General features: G+C 40.5%; 1 protein-coding gene across 1 annotated transcript in view; it reads right to left on the bottom strand.

Moving 5' to 3' along the window:
* Nucleotides 1-26152, bottom strand: part of LOC144784068 (uncharacterized) — a 1315621-nt gene that overhangs the window by 747679 nt on the left and 541790 nt on the right. Inside the window, exon 21 of the mRNA XM_078662758.1 lies at nucleotides 18397-18566. Coding sequence (XP_078518884.1) covers nucleotides 18397-18566 — 170 coding nt within the window. The remainder of the gene's footprint in view (nucleotides 1-18396; nucleotides 18567-26152) is intronic.

Raw genomic sequence — 26152 nt, 5'->3', positions numbered from 1 at the left:
CCTGCGATCGCAACACAGAACACCACCGGTCCCATTAGCATGGCGGTGACGACCGCGGCGGTGGGATTTTCCGGCCCGCCACTTTTCCACCGGTAGCAGTCTGCACGTTTGCCTGGCGGTGGTGCTGGTCTGCTAAAATGGGGCCGGTGCAGGGCCAGGCTCCGCCAGCATGATTATGATGCCGGCGGTAGCCAGCCTTTCCGCTGCGGCGGAACCGCCATGGAACGGCATGCAGAGAATGTCTCTGGGGGCCCATTGCAGGCCCCAAATGTGTTTGGGGGTGTGGGTGCACTGGGGGTACCCATGGTACCCTCCTACATGTCCCTGTACCAGGTGGCAGGCACTGTGCAGTGTCTGACACCCAGTGGAAGGATATGCAGGACATGCTTTTTTGGACATTGCGGCTGTGCTGCTGGCAGCAGCAACCGCCGCAATGTTAACTGCTGCAATCCGTTGCCGCGGTTGGATTTCGACTGCGGCGCATACTAATAGCATATTAATTGGACCAGCAGGTATGCCGCGGTCCTAGCGGGCGGTGTTTTCCCGCTACCATGGCGGTCGGAGTGATTTTCCAACCGCCATCCTAATAGACCACTTAATTTGGGAGGTAATAACACACCCAGTAAATATTGATGCAGCTGGTTGTTCTATTTACCATGTGTGGCACTACCACCCCATTGTGAATTCTGAACGTTGGACGCCTTGAGACAATCAGAGGTTTTTATTTTCTCACTACATGCTTTTGTTAGCCCATGACACAGTATTACATGGGAGAATAGATGATAATGTAAGGAAAGTGATCACCAAGTCCTAATGGTCAGATAAAGTTGAAAATTGGTCTTGACATTTCCGGATACTGGAGTCTAAAGCTCATATCTTTAAAAAATGTCTCCTTCTGGATAGTTTGGCCAGCTGAAAATGTGCCTGTATCTTCAATGCAGATAATATCAGAAACTGCAGTACTTACAGCCAGGCAAACAGTAATAAATTAAAGTTTAATCTCTTAAGGACTGCTTCCAAAACCCATATCATGGGAATTACTTTTCTGTGCTCATGAACTGCATGAATTAGTTACTATGGGTCTCATTATGAGTTCTCACTTAGGGGTCTATTAGGATGGTGGTTGGATGACCGTCAGCAACCGTCGGGTTGGCAGCAGTCATCCGCCTGCGATCGCAACACAGAACACCACCGGTCCTATTAGCACGGCGGTGACGACCGCGGCGGTGAGATTTTCCGGCCCGCCACTTTTCCACCGGTAGCAGTCTGCACGTTTGCCTGGCGGTGGAGCTGGTCTGCTAAAATGGGGCCGGTGCAGGGCCAGGCTCCGCCAGCATGATTATGATGCCGGCGGTAGCCAGCCTTTCCGCTGCGGCGGAACCGCCATGGAACGGCATGCAGAGAATGTCTCTGGGGGCCCATTGCAGGCCCCAAATGTGTTTGGGGGTGTGGGTGCACTGGGGGTACCCATGGTACCCTCCACCATGTCCCTGTATCAGGTGGCAGGCACTGTGCAGTGTCTGACACGCAGTGCATGGATATGCAGGACATGCTTTTTAGGACATTGCGGCTGTGCTGCTGGCAGCAGCAACCGCCGCAATGTTAACTGCTGCGATCCGATGCCGCGGTTGGATTTCGACTGCGGCGCATACTAATAGCATATTAATTGGACCAGCAGTTATGCCGCGGTCCTAGCGGGCGGTGTTTTCCCGCTACCATGGCGGTCGGAGTGATTTTCCAACCGCCATCCTAATAGACCACTTAATTTGTGAGGTAATACCACACACAGTAAATATTGATGCAGCTGGTTGTTCTATTTACCATGTGTGGTACTACCACCCCATTGTGAATTCTGAACGTTGGAATGCCAGACAATGAACAATATTGTGGCTTCTATTAACAGCCTCCATGTCAAACTCCTAGCATCTTATTTTTAAAATGCATGTCATAAGGGACAGTGAGGCAATCCACATCTACTGGCTTTGAAATACCAGTACATAATCTGAAGTACTCAGCTTACCAACTGAATTGCCCCTGAGGCTAGCACCGCTATGTATTATTTAAACAAAATCATTCAATGTCATAGTTAAATATAATTATTAATTTGGGGTTCCATCTGAGAGGGGGATATTGCTAAATACTGGAGTTTGGCATCTGCCCCTCTTTATCACGACTGTCTGTGGGTAATAGACAGATGTGCGATGCTATAAACACCAATTTAAGCAGGGGAGGGGCTGTCTGCAGAAAAACACCAACGTTTAGAGAGCATGTTAGAGTTATTTTCACATTTGTATTTGAGTTTGTTGAATTTGCCCCTACCAGTTACCCTACCTTTTCTGTCTGAGTATTGGTAATTTTGTTTGTACTGTTATGGTTATCCATACATGGTTCATGTACCAAGCTTCAACTGGAAATGAGCAATGTTTTTTTTGTTGTGTTGCTTTTATAAACTATATCAATGCCAATAAAATGTTTCACAAAAGGGGATAATGGACGGAGCGTTTGAACAAATCAAACACTCACCCCCAGTCAACTGATCTGGGTTTAATCCATCACCATTCTTTAGTTCACTCAGCCACCCCAGTTCAGACATGGCTATATGCAAATCAGTCTGACCCTGTGCCTTATGGGAACAGTCCAGCTCGAACTGCCAAGCCATGTCTTCCCTGGACTGGAAACAAGCATCCTGGGACCGGTTTCGGATTCATAATCCTCATCTGCCAGGCTATCTTGAATCCAGTGGCCAAGTGAACAAGGGACTCACGTCTGAGCATACCATTCCACACTTAGGGCGAACAAAGCGATACAAAAGGGGATAATGGACGGAGCGTTTGAACAAATCAAACACTCACCCCCAGTCAACTGATCTGGGTTTAATCCATCACCATTCTTTAGTTCACTCAGAATGTTTTATACAACAATAAAGAATATAGAATGTTTTCTGCCATTACAAGCTGTAATTTTTGAATTGTGAGTTATTTTTCCTGCACAAATTGCCCCAGGTTTAACCTAAAGAAATCTATACTGGGAAAAGATTGTGGTTTTTCTTTACAATTTGTTGTACAGGTTGGAATGAGGGCCTGTATAATGGCTTGACAAGCTCTCTACAGCTCAGTCAATCAGAACGTAGTGTTGGTACATGCATGACATATATAAGGCACTTGAAACACATGTAAATGCTATGACTGGACACACTGGAAGTTCCACAACCCCCCTTGCGCTACTTTGTCTTGTTCATAAATTGGCTCTTAAAAAAAGCAAGCATTGGTAAAGCCAATAGCTCTAATTTTTTTAGCCATTATCTTTGCGTATGCTCTTTACTGATGATGTGCAGCATCAGGTAAAAGAAAAGGCTTCCTGCTGAGACTGCGCAGCATTGGGCAAAAAAGTAAAAAACAGTGATGATGTAGCCAATGCCATTCCACTTGCGTGCACTTGTGTAACAACTATGCCTCCGCATGCGTCATGAAGAGGGCAGCATTTTCTATGCTTTTTCTATTTACTAATTCAAGATGGCGGACACCACTTGATTCCGGAAATCAAATAATAACATGCCAGAGAAGGGCGTTTTCCACTCTCTGTGGCAATTAACATTACTTAGTAAGCTAGCATAGCGTGTGTAGTTCCTCTCTTATGGTAGGAGTTTTTGTGTGTTCACGAAAATAAAACAGACATTGTCTAGCTATCCTGTATGAATACAGGAGCTAAACAAGCGGTCCCTCTTAGTTCCGTAGTCTACCATACATTAAAAGGTAAAAAGATAGCAGAGATTCAGATGGAGCATGGAAGATGGACTGGTTACTAGAGGGACGCTGAGAGTGATTCTCCAACTTCAGAACTCATGGCAAGATATATGGTGGGATATACATGACTCGGCATACATCTATGGAAGTACCATAGTTGCAGTCAGCTATTGATAACTTAGGTAGGGTTTTAGACTGACTGTTAAGGAATGTGTAATGACATATGATTCGAATATATCTTGCTTTCATTGTCAATAAGATATTGAAATTTATTATGACAGTTCTCAAACTATTTGTAAAAGATCAATGCACAATAATTAGTTCATTATAAAATGTGTGCGTGTGTGTGTGTGTGTGCGCGCGCGCACGAGAGTGCAATTTGGGGGTTTGGGAAAGGGCTCTGCAACATCACCTACAGATGAGAGATGTCTGACAGGTGTGTCTAGATCCTGACACCTCTATCCACAGCAGCATGATTCATCGGGTAGGGTGAGTGACACCTGCCAGTTTTTGTTTGATCCGGAGAAGTCATGGATTCCTTGAGGGGAACAGGACATTTGTGATATCCAATAATTTCAGGGAACACAGCATTAGAGATTTCCAAGCCAGTGTCAGTTTTTATTGCTCATTTGTATGCCCCGCTGTTCAGTTTTCATACTATTAGTACAGAAAAGTCTTAGAGGCAGTAATAGTTAACAGTTTGTCACTCTGAGAAGTGACTCTTCCCTACCTGTAACATTCTGTATTTATTGATGATGGTATTAATCATGCCATACATATTTTGGAGTAAGACACTAGTTAACTTTTTGCACTTCTCTAGGTTATTTCTGACAGAACCAGAGTGCATCCTTTTCAAGTTTTATTTGCAGCGGGAAATTAGTCCAAATACTCTGTGGTGCATGTTTTCTTCCATTGTTATCCCTGTGTTTTTTAGTTGAAGAATATGATATGCATAAATGAGCTACTCTTGATAACAAGCAAGAGAAAAGGATAGATTTATTCTATGAACATATACCAAGAAGCTAACAGACCTTGGAGATCTGTCCTATGTCTTCGTACCTGTAAGGATTTTGGTGGAGAAAGTGAACTTAACTGCTGAAAATGTGGGTGCTGGGGTCACAATAATGTGCATTTACTTTATGAGTACCATATTTATTTTATAAAATAGAAATTGAAATTCCTCACATAGCGATCTTCCCTGAAACAAAAGCCTACTTCAGCATTCTGGGGGAATAAAAGAAAACTGCTTAACTTGATTCAACCTAATTAGTGAAACAATAGGCTCTATATTTTTCCACTAATAGATTACCATATATTCAAATTACAAAAGGTTCAAAGAAAGCACTAATCTTTTCCTATTCTTCACAAAAAAAAATAAAGAAACAAAGCAAATGTTAATAAGATCAGAAGTAGCAACATGAGGGAAAGACCAGACTAAAGAAATATGGTACACTTTATGGCTGAAAATCATGAACCTCTGAATCATGAAATCATGAAACTGTCTAAGCAACCCCCTTATCACTCTTTAGAGCCTACGTGCACCAGAATAGTTATACAAAACAGGGCTGACACAGAAACACATGTTGCCATCCTGGTTTATATCTGGGAGATATGCTTTTCATTCCTTGCTTTTCTTATTGCTCTAAATTGCAGGAGACCGTTATCAAATGTATCTGCTTGGTGCATTATAACTATTAATAAGTTTCAAATGCACTTTATTCACCTATAGTCTAGGGGGCTTATTTATGAAAACGGTTGCATCATTGCGTGAAAACAGCAATGAGACAGTTTTCACTGCACCCTCCTTGCAACATGATGGATGCACCGTATTTATTATACGGTACTCCATGTCGCAAGGAGTGACAGATGCGTCAGGAATCCTGACGTACATGTCGGCGCAAAACTGAGGCATTGCTGGAGTTGTAACTAATGGAAAAAATATATTGCCTTGGACTCAACTATCAACCAATGCATTACAATCAACCATACACTATGTAAAAATGAATGCTTTCAAAACCCAACCTGCAATTATAAACCACACAATAAATTAAAAAAGCACATACATTTATTCAATTTATTGGGTGGTTTATAATTGCAGGTTGGGTTTTGAAAGCATTCATTTGTACATAGTGTCTGGTTGATTGTAATGCATTGGTTAATAGTTGAGTCCAAGGGAATATATGTTTTCCATTTGTTATACATTTTGGCACCCTGTCCCTTGGATAGCAGGGCCTCGCCCTTTTATTTAAAATTGCTGTAGTTGTGTCTGAAGCCTGACGCAACTCCAGGGGCATAACACAGGCCCGCAGCCCTCATGCTGCGGGGGGCCTTCAAGCTACAGGGGGCCCTCTCAGCACAGTACTCAGGACTGAGAGCTCCGGATTAAATCCGGAACTGGGGCCCCTCCCTGTACCTTGCTGGGGGTCCCCCTCAACTTTCGTTATGCCACTGTGCAACTTCAGCAATGCAGGGGGAGGGCTATGATTATAGCACTGTGTCACCCTTATGCCGGCAGGCGTAAGGATTTTATGCAGTGGTGTCCTAGAAGTGGCACAGTGAAATCTGATAGGTTTCTCTGCACCACTTCAACGAGGCTTTGTTTTTGTCGGAACACCCACCGTGCGTGCATTATACCTGACGCAGGTATAATGTGGCGCAGGGGTTTACAAAGTGACGCACCTGCCTAAATGCGTCACCTTGTAAATATGCCGCAATGTGGCGCATTGTTTACGCCACCGCTGCATCACGAAATGTGATACAACGGCAGTGTGAAAGTGTTGGAAGGGGGTCATAAATAAGCCCAAACATTTTTTCTGTCAACAAACTAAGCTTATCAGTGGACGCTGGCATTTAACGGCGGTGAGGGGGTGGGTAACAGGGGCGGGGGGAGGGTGGTGGAGCGGGGAGGTGGGAAAAAAACACTCACATGTCTGCCACCTCTGCCTCCTCTCGGTCCTCTTTGCCCGCTTCTAGGGCAGGAAGCAGTAAGCTCCTGGCTCCCAACCTTCCGATAGCTAATCACAACGCTGCAATGCAGTGTTGTGATTGGTCTGAGTGCTGTGCTTTGGCACTCAGTCAGAGAATGGGAGGATGGGCTTGTTGTCCATGCAGGCTGTAATGCAGCCTGCATGGAGAACATACAAAGTGCCATGACAGTTTGACTGGTCCAAGCCGGCCGACCAAAACGTCTTGCACAATTGGAGTGGACAAACCACTACTCCCCGTCCTGCTCTGACAGCAGAGCTGCCCCGCCCCTACATAGCTGAGCAAAGGGAAAATAAAATTATATCATTTTATTTTTTCCTTTTTCGACCTGCTCAGTGGGGTGAAGCTCCTCCGCCTCAGCAGAGGAGCCGCCACTGAAGCTTATAGACAAATGGGCCTAGTCATAAACGGCGTTTTGTAGTACACAGGGGCTGCTCACCAGTAGGAGCGCTGGAGCATTCCCCTCACCTGAAAAAGTCACCACAAAACAGGTACATGTTACCTCACATTTCATAAATTAAAATGGTTTGTCCCATATGAACCTTTATAAAGTTACAGGGATGCAACTCTCTCTCTTGGTGTTGGGTACGCTGTGGCCAATCATGCTGACTGGCAGTATGAGGTGGCCATTCAATTTAGTGAATTGCACATGTCAAGCTGGCCAGTATGTTGCCCTTGACCAGGCCAACATGCACACTTCAGGCCTCAGCAATTAGTTCTGTGTCAGGGAGCCGAGGAAAGAAGGAACCCAGCCCCCGGGTCTCCACTGAGGCACTGTGTTCATCTGCTCCTGCAAACCCTGCTGCTGCTTTCATGCTATTTAATAATATAAACAGCATGAGAGCAGTGGTGTGATTGGCAACTGCTGGTGTGAATTGACTAACAGTCCTGCATGCATTAAGAGAGGCTGGCAGCGAAGGGGCAGAATTAGGATTACTGGGAGGCGGCACACTGCCTAACTTACATGAAAGTACGATTAATCACATTATTACTGAAACATGAATATAGTTAGTGCAATCAGATCTGAAACAGCAATGTAATATTTGTAGGCAGGTGGTTGAATTAAGGTCTTAATGTAAGCACAATAAAACAAAACAGACTAAGGCTAGGGTTGTGCAGGGGCACATCTTCTTATTGTACAATATAGCCAAAACTGCTCCTTAACTCAGTGCTTGCTGATGGCGATTGCTCTTTCAGTAGCAAAATCTACATGACAATTCTGTTAATGGCAACTTAGTACTTGAGGCAACTCGGGTAACTCAAAGGATGGTGATACAGAGGAATATGAGGTAAGCTGTGCTTTGTTTGGTCCATCCATCCATCCATCCATCCATCCATCCATCCATCCATCCGTCCGTCCGTCCGTCCGTCCGTCCGTCCGTCCGTCCGTCCGTCCGTCCGTCCGTCCGTCCGTCCGTCCGTCCGTCCGTCTGTCTATCTATCTATCTATCTATCTATCTATCTATCTATCTATCTATCTATCTATCTATCTATCTATCTATCTCTATCCATCCAACTGTCTAGCTATCTATCGCTGCACTGTGCTCTAAGCTTGATTTGCAAATCAATCCATAGAAACTGAGATATAGAAATAGAGGTGCTACAACGTCACAGTAGTGACACGGTGCGAGCTGTGTTCTATATGGGTATTTTTTTACTGTAAGCTTTAAAATATATTATTAACTGCGAGAGAATAGCTATGGTTATGGCCGGATTTTTGTTGGAGGTTGTGCTTTGTCCTTGCCTGCTGTTCAGGGTGTCACATGACTAATACACAAGCTATCAATTTGTGGTTGGGCCTAAGACATCAGGTTAACAATCGTGTGGATTCTCTGAAATGAATAATGGCTGCTGACTGCTGTTCTTTAAGAGAGCAGGCACCACATAATTGTATCTGCATTATGGACAGTCTAAGCAACATTTCTATGTGTCAGTCCATCCTCTTTTTATGCCCCAGGTGAGGAAATGTTAGTTTAGATGAAGCTAGTTTTAAATTAACTAGTACTGGAGTTTCAGGTGAAGGTCCTCGAAGACAACATCGCTGCAAGGCCCTACTAATGGTAATACACAGAGGTGGCATGTGACTTTCAAAAGTGGACAGAAACCATACACTTGTAGAAATTGCCTGTCATCATTAAATCTTACTGTTCTCATTAGATGTTCATCTTCACAGCCATGGACATAAGCGCTTTTAGAATATTTAAACAGTACACTCCATTATTTATATTAAATTGTTTAAATTAGATTTATATAGCGCTTACTACCCCTAATGAGGAATCAAAGTGCTTTATGGCGAGTAGCATGCCTTCCGGGAACCTGACGAATGTTAGTGGTCAGTCCATTTGTTTCTCGAGTTAGTTTTGCATTCTTATTCCATGCATTCATGCTAGTCTCTTTGTGGTACATTATTGACACAGGTGTGATCATTAGAGGGGGCTATGTGAGAAGCAATTGCTTGCTGGAATGAATAAAAACGGGTATAGAAGTAAGTAACAACAACAAAAGTTTGAGAGAATGTCAATTTGTAATGCAGGAATCTAAGGAATGTAGTAGGTGGAGAAGTTTTGCATGCAATTTGTGGATGTAAACCTTTTGAAAATAAATACTTTTAAATTCTGCTCTTAAGAAATGTAGCTTCTACATTCTTTCTAGAGGCAATTGATCCAGACCATTAGGCTAACGCTAGATTTGATATCATGGAATGTCTAGGTCCAGGTGAGTTTACTTAGATTTTGGAAATGACGGGGGGCAGGGGAAGATGGTGTCGCTTTGGTGTATGAAGGAGATACAGTTGAGCGAACTAAAGTGGGCGAAAGTAATAAGAAAGAAACTCTACTCCATCTGTGACAATCTGAAGTTGAAAATCGATCCCCAGACGTTGCATATTGAAATAACAAAATGTGTACTCAAATCCCTAGGGAAGGAAAAGTCCAGACTAACTGATATGGAGTATCTGAGACAAAAAGAGTCTGTGCAATTTATGATAACTAGTTGGAGGAATGAAAAATGGTATCCTTACCTAGACACCCTACCAATTCAATGGCTCAGAATGGAATTATTAAGAATGAGAGTAGGCATTAACCCCACTCGAGCCAATGATAAAATAAAAGGAATACTGATGGACCCTGACGGCAGGTGCAAATGATGGGTATGAAAAGCAATTGCTTACAAATTCTGATGGATTGTAAAAAATTGCTAGACCAACGAAAATTGTTCCCACGTCAAGTATTTTTAAAGTATGGGATTGGGTTGCAAGCAATTGGGCTCCTTATGGACATGCAGTTCCTAGATATTGCAATAGCAGTGGCGAAGTACATCCAGGCTGTTAAAAGGTTATTTATGGAATAGGGAATGGAGGAGATGTCCGTGCATTGACAAAGAGAACTTATAAACAGGGCAATTTTAACTGGTTTAAATAGAAAATGTTTAGATCAGATAGGTGTTTTAGACTGTGCTCTTAAATTGAGTATGTAATTGTTTTAACAAAACTACAGGTGAAGTCAGAAGAATTAAGTTATCTGTTGTAAGGAGATAATGAATTTGTAATAATCCCTCTTGTATTTTAATGATAGCTCTTTTACAATTTTAATCAAAGGCTGTGTTGGAAAGTTTTTTTAATGCTGTTTAATGACCTATGGTCAAAATAAACTTACTTTTTTGATTGATAGAGGCAATTGAGAGGTGACACGGATAACAGTGAAAAGGAAGCCCGGTGCTTGTTGAGACCCCTTTAATGTCAAGCAGAATAATAAATAAGCACATTCTGTTACCTGTAATTACAATGAGAATACCCCAGAGAAACCTGGCTATAAGCCTACTAAAGCAGAATATTTAATGCTGTAAAGAATCGTTATGGTTTATGCAAATCATATGCAGATTCATAAACCATACATACCATGTAAAACATATGTTATATAAACACCAATTAACTTAAAAATATAACAAGACAATAGATAGGCACATTGCTGCAATCGTTAGTATAATCAGTCTATGTTTGTGACTCATTCAATACCTGGTTCAGAAGCTCTTGCCCACTGCATACACCTGAAGAGTCGCTACGGCAACCTCTTAACCAACTTTTATGCTCCAAGACTTTCAAAAGTCACAAGCAACCACTAGTAGTACATTTAGTAATACTTGCCACTAAGGTGGAGGGATTTAGGGAGGAGTAAGAAGGTTTTAAAGGAGAACTAGAGAGTGGATCAACGAAGGACATGCACTCACCCACAAACGTATAAGCTCATTTCAGTTCACAAGCTGCAGTTCTATAGTTACTACAGGCAAAAAGGGACCCAGAAAATCATAAAGGTAACCCCAGCAACCACCCATAGCGTCTCACAGGTAATGCAAAACTCACCAAAAGACAAACATTGAGGTAGGGTCATAAAATAAAACCAGACAGGAAATATAGTTAAGATAAATTAATTTATTTAAATTTGTTAAAAATATATACATTCGTATTAATGATAACAAAATTACATTATAAATAAATATTAATTTATCTACAAATATTTTAAAAAGATCTTATTGCTGCTTATGTGAAACCTTCACCCTGACAAGCCATTCTGTAAAAAAGAGACCAACTGATGAAGAAGTTCACAAACCACACTGATCACCCTGCTCTCCCACTTCAGGAATTCATAGGCTTTTCATGTACTCCTGTGCAAGATGTGACTGTTGAAGGCAGTACCTTGCACATGAGTAAATGAAAAGTGTCATCTTGAGAATGGAACACTGATGAATGATAAAGATAAACAACTTATTTATGAAATGTTAGGTCACCTGAGGAATTCACCACAGCTTTAAATTTACTGGGGACATTAAAACATGTATCTTTAATTATATATATTTTTATGAAGACTATACTAATTGGACTATATGCACAAACATCAATGGATACTATGAAAAACAATATATTGAAGAATATTATTTACTGTTTCAACTGTTCATTACTGGATGAATCATTAAAAAATATTTTCATGTGGTGCCCTGCTTAGCAGTCTACCTAAGCAATGTACAGTAACATGCAGTTTGTAAACTGCCTGATGACAAGGAGCACGAAGCAGTAGGCATACAGCAACAATAAAGGGGTATATACTAAAACACCATATGATTTGCTCAAAATGGGTGTCTGTACGCTTGAGGGAGGGGTATGAGTCTCCACAAGGCCTTTAGAAAACACTGCAGACCTGCATACAAACATGAGGAGTAGCTGAAGAACATTGTGGCAAGCTGAGGAGCACTACTAAAGCTCCCCTTTCTCACCTGCTAAACTCAGACCTGATGCACAAATAAACTTAGGCCTTAATTATAATGAATGAAGCTTGGAAGATCACTCTTGAGGTCAAGGAAAACAAAGTTACCCTTAGTGGGGAGGGTCACAAACAAAGCAAGAAGGACATGAAAAGAAACATCGTGTGGCTGTAAGACCAGGAACAAGACCACTAACACCCTCTATTCGGGGTTAGTGTCCAGAGGCACTGCCTCATTCACTATGGAATGGAGAGTAAAACTCCAAAAGAGAAGCAATATTCTTACCTACACCCACGAGGCGGCTTTTTATGAGGTTGAAATTTGCCTCTGATGCTTTCATGCATTTCCAATTAACCTGCTTGTGAAAACAGGGTAAGAGTAGCTCAGAATTAAACCAGACTTTTGCTACTCTACATTTGTCAGTTACTGGGAGGAGGAATAGGGAACACACCCTAGCACGTCCCTTCCACAAGGGGTGAGAAAAGGAGAAGCTGCACTACCCAACTTATTCCAGCACTCCCCATATGTGCCACAAGAATTATGAAAATGTCATGACTCAGCACTTCATTAAATGTGTACATTTTCAAATATCCTACAATATTATTTTTTCACACTTTTGCTGTAAAATGTACATATACAGTGTAAGTAAGCAATATAATAAAACATCTAAATATGTTACTCAGGAAATTTCACTTATTTAATATAAAAATGTTTCTTACAACTTGGAATACTCTTTCCCACATCAATAAGTAAAATACTGTACTTAAATCGCTTGGGAGTATTTCTCTATTTAACTTTTTTATTACGAATCCTAAGTCTAACTTTTTATAAATGCAAAAGAGTTGGGACTTCAAGCAATATTGTTATAATGATATCCAACTTTCATGCAATTACTAAAGTTGTGACTCTTATCCCTGTAAACAATTAGATTTCTCTCTCTTAAATAAAGCTTAATACAACTTTGCCATGAGCAAAAGTATTTATTTGAATGTCAGAAGTGACACACATTGTATCCAACATGAGCAATTTCACAAAGAAAGTTGCTCATTTGGGAAACCTTTCAATCCTGCTTCCCATATATGACAATAGAGCAGTAAAATTACAAACCTAAAAATGCAGGATACACCAGTATCTTCAAAAGGTAAAGGAGGGTCTGTTTAGTATGCCCTGGCAACCTCTAAAATGGCAATCATGTCAATCATTTTTGTTATGTTTTTGAATAGTATATTCTTTTTTAATGTGGCATTATTATAATGAATGGATTTTTTTCAACAATACCAGGTAGAACTAAAACGTGCTTAGTGTCACTACAGAAAAATGTAGGCAGATGTTGGAATTTTTGTTTTAAGCACACAGTTTTATAAAAATGCATTTATAATTTTATAAATCGTTACATTTCTTTAAAATGTCTGCTGTGTTCATGTACTTAATAAACGTGCTCAAAAGAGCAATAGTTATAAATAAAAAAAATAATAATAATTAGCTACTAAGTTAATATAAAGATTATATAAATTTTAATATAATAAAAATATGTATACATGTATTTGTTCCCTCAGTGAGGCTTAAGCACAGATTCATGACTACTGATAAAGGAGGATGTAAGCTCCAACTTCTCTCCCGAGGCACCATAGAAAGCATGGGTAAGAGCGCTGAGGTGGTGGATAATTAATTAATGGATAAATATATGAAAAAACATGCAAGAACTGCTCATCTAACCACCCTGTACACTGCTGAAATATAAAGGAAGAGTTAATGAATCATGGTATTAAAACCAACTGAGGGTTTACAGAGCATCTGTACTAGGCCAGCATGCAGTTGTTATCATGTGCCACCCACTATTATAAAAGATTTTTCAGACCACAGCCTGAAAGGAAGCCAGAACAACAAAGGCTGCAGAACACTATATATACATTCCATATTCCATATGTACGCCGACGACACACAACTGTACCTAAAGCTTCAATCCCCGGAAGATATCAAACATCTGAATTCCACGCTTATTAACACTCAATCTTGGCTAGCCGATAATCACCTCAAACTAAATGCTCTGAAAACTGAGTTCCTTCTCATCTCACCCCGGCGAAAATTTCCACCACCCAAACATGGCTCAACAACCTAACAGCACTCAATGTCCAACCCACCATCGTGGACTCAGCGAAATCCCTAGGCATCACACTGGACGTCAAGCTCAACATGCAGCAGCAGGTCAGCAAAGCCACAAAAGCAGCTAATTTCCAAATCAACACACTGAGGAAAATTAAACCCTTCCTCCCTGCTGAAGACTTCCAAACTGCTGTACAAGCGTTAGTCATCCCTCGAATAGACTACGGAATTGTGGCCCTCAGCGGACTCCCGCTATCCACAACAGCACCCTTAAGAGCCTCCCTGAACGCTGCCGCAAGACTCATTACTGGCTCAAGAAAACATTCGCATATTTCCCCAGACTTAAAGTCCCTAAAATGGCTGCCTTTTGAAGCCAGAATACAACTAAAAAGTGCAGTTATGACACACGCGGCCGTGCACCACAATGCACCCAACTACCTCGCTCAAACGTTGTCTATATCAGGAGGTTCGAGATCCAATAGAAGCTCAAAAAATCTACTCCTGAAACCCCGTAGATTCCGGAAAGAGAAAACTTACAAGCGCTCCTTCTCAGGAATGGCACCCAGGATCTGGAATGCGCTCCCTCCTGAAACAAGGCGTATCTCCTCCACTGCACTCTTCAAGAAAGAGGTGAAAACCATCCTTCTGGCCAAGATCTCCTGAACCTTATAGGTGCTGGATCAGAGACTCTGCATTGGCTTGTGTCAATGCTCACCTTGTCCTCTGGCACTATACCTCTACTTGATGGAGACACTACTACGCTACTTTCTTACTACCGACCAATATATGATACACGTTGGGTCACTGATTCACCCTCCCGATGCCCCCACTCAGTGCTCTCTCTATACTAAAACACTGGTATAAGCCTTCCACTCACCCAAGGTGTACCTGAACACCTCTGTAGTGGGATCAATGACTTGTGCCGTCTTATATTACTTGTTTACCTGACTGTATATTGATATGTTTTATGTATGTTATTATTATCCTTTCATGTTAGTGACTACTACAATGCTCCCATTACCTCTGTTCATTCCTACTGCCCCTACCCTGTCATTGTGAAGCGCTCTGATATCTGTAAGGATCTTGTTCGCGCTATATAAAACTTTGAATAAAATAAAATAAAATAAAAAAATACAGCAAGGCGAGCTAAAAAGAATATAGGAAATAATTTTTAATTAAATTACTAGGGATACAACTGAGTGAGGGGCATGATAATCCCTTGCATAGTCAGCATCCAGGAAACTTTAAATGATTTACAGCGGATTGGAAAATAGCTGAGAATAAAGTAGAGTTAAGTCACCAAAATAAAAAATAAACAAGATCAGAAGGATAGAAATGAGCTAAATTAGCAGGTTTAAGATAATATGAAAATGCTCCCGCATTTATAGACAATGGTAAAAATATTCTTCAGGTGAAAGGAGAAGGGTATTCCATCTCCTGGCCAAAAATGGAGATATTGCTAAGATGTTTGTTGTGTGTCCATGCCCACATAGTGCCGGCACCATATCTGAACTAATATGATTGGTCTCATTCGATGTTAGAACTATGGGACATAAAGTGTCAGGAAAAAGATGCAAACAGTGTTCAATATTGGAGAAAGAAAATTTTCACAGGGATGATTCAGGGCTTCCTAAAGTGTACAATGAAAATGATAAGATTTTCTTTAAAAGCTGTTCATGACAACAACTCTAGGCCCCATAGTGTTTCATTGCAAATTATTAGGCATCTAAAAAGCAGGCGAACCCAAAGAGTACAAATCACAGCTCAGAAGTGACAACTTTTTGAGAAGATGTTTTCATCAGCCATAACCAGTGATCGATAGAACCATGTGGATTGGGAGAAATAGATAAATTATGCGCAGGAGGACTAAGCTCAAGAACCTTGTGCTAGAAGCTCAGAAGAGATTTGCAACATAAAACTGACTGAAGAGCAGTAGCTTTTATTTCATTCTTTTAATTTGATATTCAAAAATTAGCTAACAGCTCTTTAGTATCCAAAAACTGCCAGATTCATCATAAGATCAATTTGCTTGTGTGATGTCTTTTAGGAATTTGCTGGTTATTCAGGGCACATGAATATGTTTTCATTGTTGTTAATTCGAGACACAGATCACTCTGAAACTTAAGGGGCCCATTAAAGTCCGCCCGCCATCTCGACGTAAAACGGGACCACCCGCCATAAGGGCGGCGGTCCCGTGGGGGCCATTAGGATGTGCCCGCCACACTGGCGGGCACATCCCGCATTTTTAACATTGCGGCGGGCGGTGCTGAAAGCACCATGTAGAAACATGTAGAAATCACTATGCAAGGTCCACAAGTCCCCATGACAGGTAACATAGTCAAATATCGAAGCAGGTGTGTTGCAGAGTAAGTGACAGTATATGCAAAGTCTATGAAAGATGAACATTATACAACGACTTCTTTTCAGACAGCTTCTCCGTGGGCTTAATTCAACAGATGAGATTTCTGAAAATGAGTATATAGCTCAATCTAGATATCTAATCGAGTTTAAGAGTGTGTGACATATGTTAGCAACATCTTTTCTTCAAGGTCAGTATTTCACACTTTGTGCAACTGGAAGAAGACATCCACATAAAGACGGCACAAACAGATTCGAATCTGTTTATGATTTCTGGTATAGTTTTGCTTAATGAGTTGTTTCTCGGAAAGTAGGCTACACTGTACTTGAGGCATTGAATAACCCCTTCTCCGTGAAGTCATTACTTCTATAAGATGAGTCGCATTTGTGTACCCTTTGCACTAGAAACTAGTACTAGGGTTCTCAACTTTAGTAGTAACCAATATTACTTTTTTGAGGAACTGCCTAATTTTATTCAAAGTGGAAGAATAAGAATATGCACTCAGCCAATCGAAACAGAAGTACAACGGGTGTATAAGAGAAGTGGAAAATAGTTATCTGCAAACACGGCACTTCAGCGGCTCCAGATTTAAAAAAATAATAATAATTGTCACTCTTGTGACTTTTTCACCTACTTCCTCTTGCTAGATCTTAAAGTATCACTCAGCCTAGTATTTTCAGGGCCTTTTACATGTCCCTTACAGGTGGAAAGACTCGTCTGTGGTTAATTTTTATCACAAAAGGAATTGTGCGCTCATGATATAGTTTAACACTTGCAAAAAGTTAAGAAAAAGTCGCCCAGTTGGATGAAATTCACCCATCCCACTAAAATGTCGACAAAGATATGCTTCATAGTATTTTTAATCATGCATAGACAATAATTTAAAAGCTGAAGTTATGTATAACTCTGAAACATACAATTATAACATCTGCTGTAAACTATGGCATTCGTTTCCATATTTATATCTGTACTTTGTAAGAGATTTTAAGGAAGAGCTATAGGTGTTATGACAGCAATAGATTCATCATTGTGCTGTCACAAAACCCATGGTGGGTACTCTAGCCAACTCAGCAAAGAAGCCTTACAGTATTAAAGACCAACCTATTATTAATGTCAGAATGGGGACTATAGCATCCAATTTGCATGCACCTCTTTTTGATATCTCCTTCCTAGGATATCTGATCTCTTCTTAGCTATATATAATTTACCATCTTCGACTAAAGTGTTGCTTCCATCATCTTGATTAGATGTCTGTATGTCAAGTGGATTCAATTTGCTTGGGAGTTTGCTATTGAAAATCAAAATCTCTCCCAAGCAGGCTCCTTAAATATGGCACACTCTCAGCAAGAGGTCAGTGACTTCCGCTGAGCCATTGCCACCGTAGCTCTGCTGAAAATAAAGTGATATCCGCTTGCCTGGCAGGGGTCTTTAATTTTGGCAAGCAACCTTAAACCAGGGAGCAGGGGCATGGCTTCCACTGACATGGTGGACCTGTGGGCTGCCCGCCAAACTCTGAATAAGATCCTTTGTTGTGTCGTAAATGTTTCTCATTGTGGTGGAATAGCTTACTTATTGGAAAATGCCTGGAGGTAGTTAGGTTTTTAAAGCAGCTAAATGTTTGTAAACACTCACTCATTGTCCACATTTACACATACTGTAAAGTGCACCAATATTTGCAAACCCTGCCCATTACTCATTTTCAAGGGGTAATTTAATAAATATATGTTCTGATGATTGACACATTGTGCCCTTTAATTATATAATTATAATGATGGAGAGGCCATGATGTCCTTGTATAGATAAGACATTTGCACATTTTGCACACCAGAATTCCAAAATCCCTTGTAATGCCTTTAGTTTACGCTGTACCTGAAAGGGGGAGGTCAAAAATACTGAAAGAAAGATTATTAAGTCAGACCATCTGAGATCTGTGAACACTGTGCATGTTCCTACCTGTGAAATGTAATTATATGCAGCTTCAAGCAAGTATTGATGAAGGCCCTTGTCCTGTTTCCTCAATGTTACAGCTGCTTTCACTGGTCCAGACAGAGGGAAAGGGAGGTCACTGCTTGTATCACTGTAGGACATTTCTGAACATAGTTGCCATCCGAACAGCTTTGATACTAAGAAAATAAAATAGTTTTAAAATGTTGATTATTATAATTTAAATAAATTAAGTAGAAGCTTGAAAAACAAATTACTTAAGAGTGCTAAAAAGCAAACTAAAGCTCAAGACAATGTACCTACATATCAATAAGACTTGAGACATACAAGAGCTGGATGTGGTTACATGGGAAAATGATTGAGCAAGAGCAATTGTATTGGCTGATCTGGTATCCCAATCTAGGACAAAGTAAAAAATATCACTACAAGTAAAAAATCCCCTTCTCCAACCTTAACCTTGAGATCCATGTGTATAGCTTTGGTACTTCAACTTGTCTTTGGCCTGTGTAAGAAGAATATATTCTTTCAAACAATTGCATGACTCCAGGGAATTCGTAAGTAATCAATGTTTCTGACAGCTTACTTATGTTAGAGTAATAAGGAGAACAAACATTCTGCCATTGGCATGGCCATCCAATTCTAATAAAGTCTAGATACCCTGATGAACTTCTTTTCTCCGATATTTAAGCAGACTGTGGTGTATTTGTCATTTATTGATTGTTTCCAGTAATCATGTCTTAATCATTGATATGTCAGAAGACTGTGATGGAAAGTTGAATGCTGTGCTTGGCAGCTGTGAGTTCTCGCGGACTGGTGGGTTCTGATTTGTGCTGCACCCCCATCTGTTTCTCAGCTGATTTGCTAGAGGAGTGCTGAGAGCATAGGTTCTCTCTTACACATCAGCTGATCCAACCGATGGGTAAATTCCAGAGTCCCAGTGAATCTGAGGGGCTTGTCGGCATGGGTCAGACCGCCCAATTGTCGTTGCTTCATTCTGGGGCACTTGTGTACGCTGAATTTGTCTCTTAAACGAAATGAGTAGCTGAAGGTTGGATCCTGCTGGATCGTGTTCTCTGGGTGGAAAGGGGGCTTTGAATGTGGCAATGAATGTTTGCACAGCAGTAATTTCAGCACTTCACAAATCCTTTACATACTGAATTTCTTATTCTTGTCATTATCATGAGACCATGTGTGCTTTCATTAAAGAGAATGCTGACGTCCACTAGACCCTCTACTTTTCCTGGTTTACCCTTGGCTTGTTTTGAAACAAGCTGCCCTGTTTGCTAACCCAGTGGAAAAGGAAATACGACAATTTCTCTGCACAGGCATGACTTGATGATAAGAGAGTACAGACTATCATGACTTCTGTCTACTTCCAATCATCTCCATATTGGAAACTGCTATGTACGTTGTGCATCAGTAATGATCAAATGATCAGAAGCTGCCTGCGTATTAGGAAGCCTTCATATTTTATTTTCTGTGGTTTTCATTTGTGCCTTTGCAGTACTTATAACTCATAGTTTACCTCTTAATTTAAGAAACACATTCTTATTGGACTTGCTACGGTGCCCTTTTTCATTGGCTTGTGTGTTGCAAAATAAAATTCTATGCTGCTGTCATATTTCATCTGTTTAAGCTGATACTTCTTATTGACCAGTAGTAATTTGCATACTGTGTCAGTCCGTTTTTGGGAACTTATAATCAGGATTTATCATGTGGGGATTTGTTATGTGTTCTTTATTAATATAAGAAATGGGAGGGCAATCTCAATATCTCAGATATTATTCCATCAATAAAAGATAGTTCACTTGTTATTCAAACACTGATGATCAGGAGTCATTCCGTTCAAATGAAAAAAGTGTTTGTGCCCAAGAAATGTGCAACTTCTTTGTTTATTTAACTTGAAATTATTCCATATGCATTTCCAATGGCCCAGCCAATGTGTTATGTACTTGCCTCAGGCCTTCATCAGGGTCTTCAAGAGTACTTGGTCTAAAAGTAAAGCCAAGATTCTCGCACCTCTAAACCACCTGTGTTCTTTATTAATATTCTCTGGGTATCTAAGTTAAGCTGTGTGGTGTACCGTCTATTACTTTTCTTTAACGGTCCAAAATGCCGCAGCCCGCCTTCTCTGTGGCGTCTCGCTCAGGCAACACATATCCCCCTTCTAGCGGAAACTGCACTGGCTCCCTATAGCCAAAAGGATCGAGTTTAAAGTATTGACATTGGCCTTTCGGGCAGCCAAAGGTCTAGGACCAGCCTACCTTAGGAAGAGACTCCGCCCCTACAGTCATTCTAGAGCCTTACACTCTAATACTAAACATCTGCTTGTTACCCCCAGATTCAAAAAAACTAGATCAGGAGGCAAGTCTTTTGAGGTGGGTGCCACCCAATGGTGTAACAAACTTCCCCTTCACCTCCGCCTGATCCAGTCTGAACTTGAGTTTCGCAAATCTCTCAAGACCTGGCTATTCTGCCGCCAGGACTAATTAGCATTTTTGCTCTGCGCCGAGTGATGTCTGCCTGTTAGCGCCGGGACACCCCGTTGGGGTAGCTGCGCGCTTAATAAATGCCTATTATTATTATTATTATTATTTACGATAGACTTATTTATGGTGCATGTCTTATGATTTCTTAACCTGCTTGGCTTGACTTTTACTTCTCTTTCCTGTATCTTTTGAACATGCATTTTCTACTGTAGTTTTCTCTCCCTTTAGTTCTGTTTCTAAATTACGAAACAAAGTGTGTTGTAGCTCATTTATATACCTCTACCGATCTACACATTCATTATCTACTTTGATAATTTTTAAATACAAGACTATGAGAGAATCTTCTGAAACATAAATTGCTAACCAATAATAATGTAGTCGGAATGTCACTACCATCAGATTTAGTAAATGTCCGTTTGAAATTCTAAATGATCATTCGCCTCAAACCCTCATTGCCATAGTTCTCCATGGTTCTCTAAAGATATTTTAGAAGTAGGAAAGTCGTTATGGTGGATGGAGAACAATAGTTAGCTAGTTATTTATTCGATCCAATATACAGATCATTCACAAGCTCGTAAACAACAATATTTCTTATAAAATACAATAAACAATGAATTATAAATAATCATGACATGCAAAGTTATAACATTTTTAAAAATGGCAAAAAGTGAATAAATACTTGTAATCAATTAACATGTAAAAAAGCAGAGAAACATTATTCAAAGATTCAATGTATTGCTACCCAGCTATACCTGAGCCTGTTTTGTCCTCTAATTTAATTTACAGTTAGTACCTTAGACCTAATACGCCAGGTATAAAGCAGATGCCATGATATGGCAAATACCAGCCATTTTGTTAAATCTGACGTAAAAACTCGGAGTGCATCTGGTGGTCGCCTAAACGATAAAATCCAGCATGGAGGTATGAGCCACTTTTTCCTAATGTGTATGTAGGAGGGACAAAAAACATATAGTGATCTAATGATTCAGGTCTAAGAGTACATGCAGGGCATGTCAGAGTTACAGTGGCCCATGTCCATCTGCTTCTAATGCTGTTCAGCAGTATAGTTCTGTACCTAAATTGTAGGTAAAGTGCTCATGCATGTGGAGGTTCAGTTTTGTCCATTATTGATTCAAACATAAAAATACTTTTGAACTCTAGAAACCTTCCTGTTAGGGAGCCCTGCACTGCAGCGACGTAGCATGAGTCCTGGGTATAAGCCCAGAACTTCGCCTTTAAAATAGGTTCTACATCTTTTGTTAGGGATTTGGGGTACTCCCACATGGCCTTCAGTCCAAGTCTCATTAACCAGTTCCTCACACCTCTGAACCACTTTACCCATCCTGTTCCTCAATCTAAGTTTTGTACTTCTTCTATGGCCTCTTTTACTAAAATCTGTGTTTTGCTGGACCATACCCTGACCCAAACCAATAGAAATTTAAATTCTTCTATATGTTTGGCACTACTTAAGCCAAAATCTAGCCGGACCGGTAGGAGTGGAGTGCTATTTGGCAGTTTTAATAGGGACCTAATGAACTTGTTTTCGGACAGCTCTAAACTCATTGTCTGGTCCAGACCCCACAGTTCTGCACCCTAGAGTGCAGCCCCAGACCCCACCCTCGGTGTATTTCAATGGCAGGAGAAATTGGCCGATAAACATATTGGTTTCGTTTTTTAACCACTGCTGAGTCGAAATACTGTAAAGTCATAGTACTCTTTTCAATTTGGTCTGTCCAGCTCAGATTACTATTCAGTCTGACACCTAGGTAGTCAAAGACCTTAACTTGTTCAAGCATGGTAAAGCCCAGCCTAATTTTCCCTCTGAAACGGATATTGGGGTTAAAAGCCATGAATTTGGTCTTTGAGCAATTTATCTCTAAACCAAGGTCAGTGCAGGCTGTTGCAAACCTGTTAAGTATATTTTGGATACCCATTGGTGTTTTTGCAATCAATAGTGTATCATCTGCGAATAGGAGTGATGGAATTTGTCTGCCCGCAAACTTCGGAGGACCACCCCTGCAGTTGTACAGAGTTTTGACCAGCCCATTTATATATAAAGTGAATAGGGTTGGGGCTAAAACGTACCCTTAACATACTCCTTTGTGTACTCTTATCTTTTCAGTAAGTTTGCCCCCTCGGTTCAATTGGACCTGCGCATAATTATCCTGGTGCATACACGCAATAAGTTGAAGCAGCCCTTTTGGCAGACCAAGATCCTGGAGGGCGACCAAGAATTTAGAGCGATTTATGGAGTCAAATGCTTGCTTAAGATCTACGAACAGTACATATAGGTGGCCCTTCCTAATGATTACTTCCTTCCAAGTAAGCAGTAAGAAACAAAAGATCTGATCTAGGGTGCTAGTGAATTCCCTAAAACAAGTTTGTACGTGAGACAGTATGTTATTATCCTCAATCCAAACATTTAAGTGAGTCAGGATCAATTTGCTGAACCCTTTCTGAGCCGTATCTGTAAGGCTAATAGGTCTGTAATTGGAAGGGCCGCCTTTATCCCCCTTTTTAAAAATCGGGATGATTTTGGCACCCTTCCAAGTACTTGGAATAACCCCTCCTCATGTTATTGCATTAAAAATTCAATTAAGTATAGGACCCCATATGGTGGGTTCTGATCGATAAAGATCCCCCGGAATCTTGTCTAAACCTAGGGCTTTCCCTTTCCAAGGTTATTAATTGCTGTTCCAGTTTCTTCTAGAGTAAATGTGACTACTTCTTTTGCAACTAACTCTGGGTTCGAACTTTTGTCATCCCTTGGGATCTCAAAGTCCTTGTCGCTCCCCTCCATAAGATACAACTTTGTTAAGTGCTCCTCCCAGACAACTGTTTGGAAAAAAAGTCCTCTTTTTTTACTGTGTGCACTGTCTGTATGGTCAGTAAATGCCAAAACAATTTGCTATTTTTGTTTCTTGATGCCTCTACCAAAGTGCACCAATTTAGTTCCGGCCACTTTTTTTGCCTCTGTCTGTGCCTTGTTGTAAGCTCTTCTTCTCTCTGATATCTGAACACTATTCCCACCCTTTCCTGCTGCAATTAAGGCAGATTTTGCCTTTTTGCAGCTCCCATTAAACCAGGGCATATCACTGCGTCTCGGTCAAGCTTACTGGTTGTCTTGTAAATTGGCTCTTGATTGCCTTAAGAAGATGTATGAAAATAGACATAACGATAAAATCATTGTTTCCCTGATTACCCAGGTTGTCAAGGGCAGACACTACCTCATATTAGCGAGGGAGTACTTTTCTGAAACTTTATGATTCCATTTGATCAGTCTATCATTATTTGTGGTGATTATGGGGGAGACCATTCTGTCAGAGCTCTCTGGCATGAAAGAAATATTGACTAATTCCAGAACCAGAGCATTGTGGTCACTGTTGTGCCTTAATATAATGCCCATATCAGTGAATTTATGCCATAGATCTAAATAAACCATTATGTAGTCAATCCTAATTCCTAGCGTTCGCCCACTTAAAAATGTGTGAGTACCTTCTAAATTGGATTGTGTCCGCCTGTTACAGACACATACTCCTTGAGTTGGGGTAAAAGCTAGAACTTGCTGTGCATCTTTTGAGTGGGGGCACCTGCAATTTCTTAATATCCCTTAATAGTTCCTCCTTTTGCACTAGTTCCTGGAAAAACCCACAGAAGTCTCCATCTACAATTAAAGGTTTCCTCTGTCTGCGTTATCTAGGAAGTTAGTCAGAAGTGCTATTGTGATGGATTCCTGATTCTTGTTCTTGACGTGAATATATATATTTATTAAGCTCAAGGCAAACTCCCCTTTTGTGGATAAAGGGTTTCGATGCCTGATATATCCCCTGACTCAATGTTTAGTCTACTGACTTTGCAAACTAGGGTTGTCCAGACCCATATGAGTAGTCCTCCAGATGTCGACCTGCTGGTGATGGTCTAGCTTCAATACTGAACTTGGTGTAACCTTCTCTAAAGATTGGTTTTGTTGACCATGATTTGGAGAACAATAGAAACAATAGTTCTCTTGCAATCTAGATAATCTTACAGTCATTATAAGAGAAATATTCTCAACACAAAGGCCATCCATATTAAATCCGTTATTAATAAAATATCACCAAAGTTGAAAGGTTGGCAAATAATCCTCCCACCCCAATACAGTGTATGATCTCTCAACTGCTAAATTGTCATTATCATTACCACATCTTACAGATGCAAAGAATGGGAATCTTATTGGTAAATCCAACATTTGTTGCTTCGTGCTGATGACTATAGTACTCTTGTTGAATGTAGTTATTCAACATGAGGTCTATAAATGTGTTAATTAATTCCATAACAGTTTTGCGTAGAATTTTCCAATATTAGTGAGGTTAAACTCCATAAATTCCAGGGAAATAACATTTCCCTACCACCAGCCAAAGGTTAATGTACCTGAATGCAGTCAATTTAACAGTTAGGACAACCTCCAGCTGAACAGGTAAACTATTTGCAACTAACTGGTAAGGCTGACTTTGACAAAACTCTTGTAATCTGCTTCAAAGTATTAAAGAGCAACTGGGCAAAACATGCACTCTGGATCCCAGCAGGAGTTGTTGCTTTCAAGCTTGTAACCATCATTATCTGTGACCGGAAGTATTGGACCTGTCTCAGTTAATTTGGTAAACATGTTGCACTCAGTGCTGTAGCCAGCACACTACACTGCCTGTCAGGAGAGCTGGCAACAACTTCAGGTTACTTTGAATACCACCACAGGCATCTTGGTGGTGTTCTTTCTTTTTTTAGATCAAACTGTGGCGCTTGCTCATTAACCATCATTGCTTTGAAATAAGATTGAATTTCTGGCTCTTTGAAAATGAATAATGCTCTTTGAGTGGGATAAGAAGATAAGCTGGCTGCATGAGTCAGAGAGTTGAGTACTTGCTGCTGAAACATTTATTGATCTGCAGTTCAAACATTTAAATCCCTTCACAGCTGAGAGCTTTAGACCTACCTTAGAGTGGCTAACTGAGTATCATTAAACTGAGTCTCTTTTCTATTATATGATGTGTGATGTATTGTCATTTCTTGAGAATCTATTGCTTTTTCAGTCACAAATCTGTAATTTATAGATACCTATAGATGCAGATTTAAATTGTTGAGATACAATCACATTTCTGCAATCTTACCTCTTTAATTTCTTAGAACAATATCTATAAAGGTAATTTTACACATAAAAAGATAGGATAGTCCTGTCTTTTTATGAGCGCCGACACCACAGTCGTAAAGATAATAGAAGAAAAATGCCTATGTGAAATAGC

Source organism: Lissotriton helveticus, chromosome 10 (assembly GCF_964261635.1).
Source record: "Lissotriton helveticus chromosome 10, aLisHel1.1, whole genome shotgun sequence".
Taxonomy (NCBI): domain Eukaryota; kingdom Metazoa; phylum Chordata; class Amphibia; order Caudata; family Salamandridae; genus Lissotriton; species Lissotriton helveticus.
Note: the sequence above shows the minus strand (reverse complement) of the source record. Positions and strands in the feature narration are given on the sequence as shown.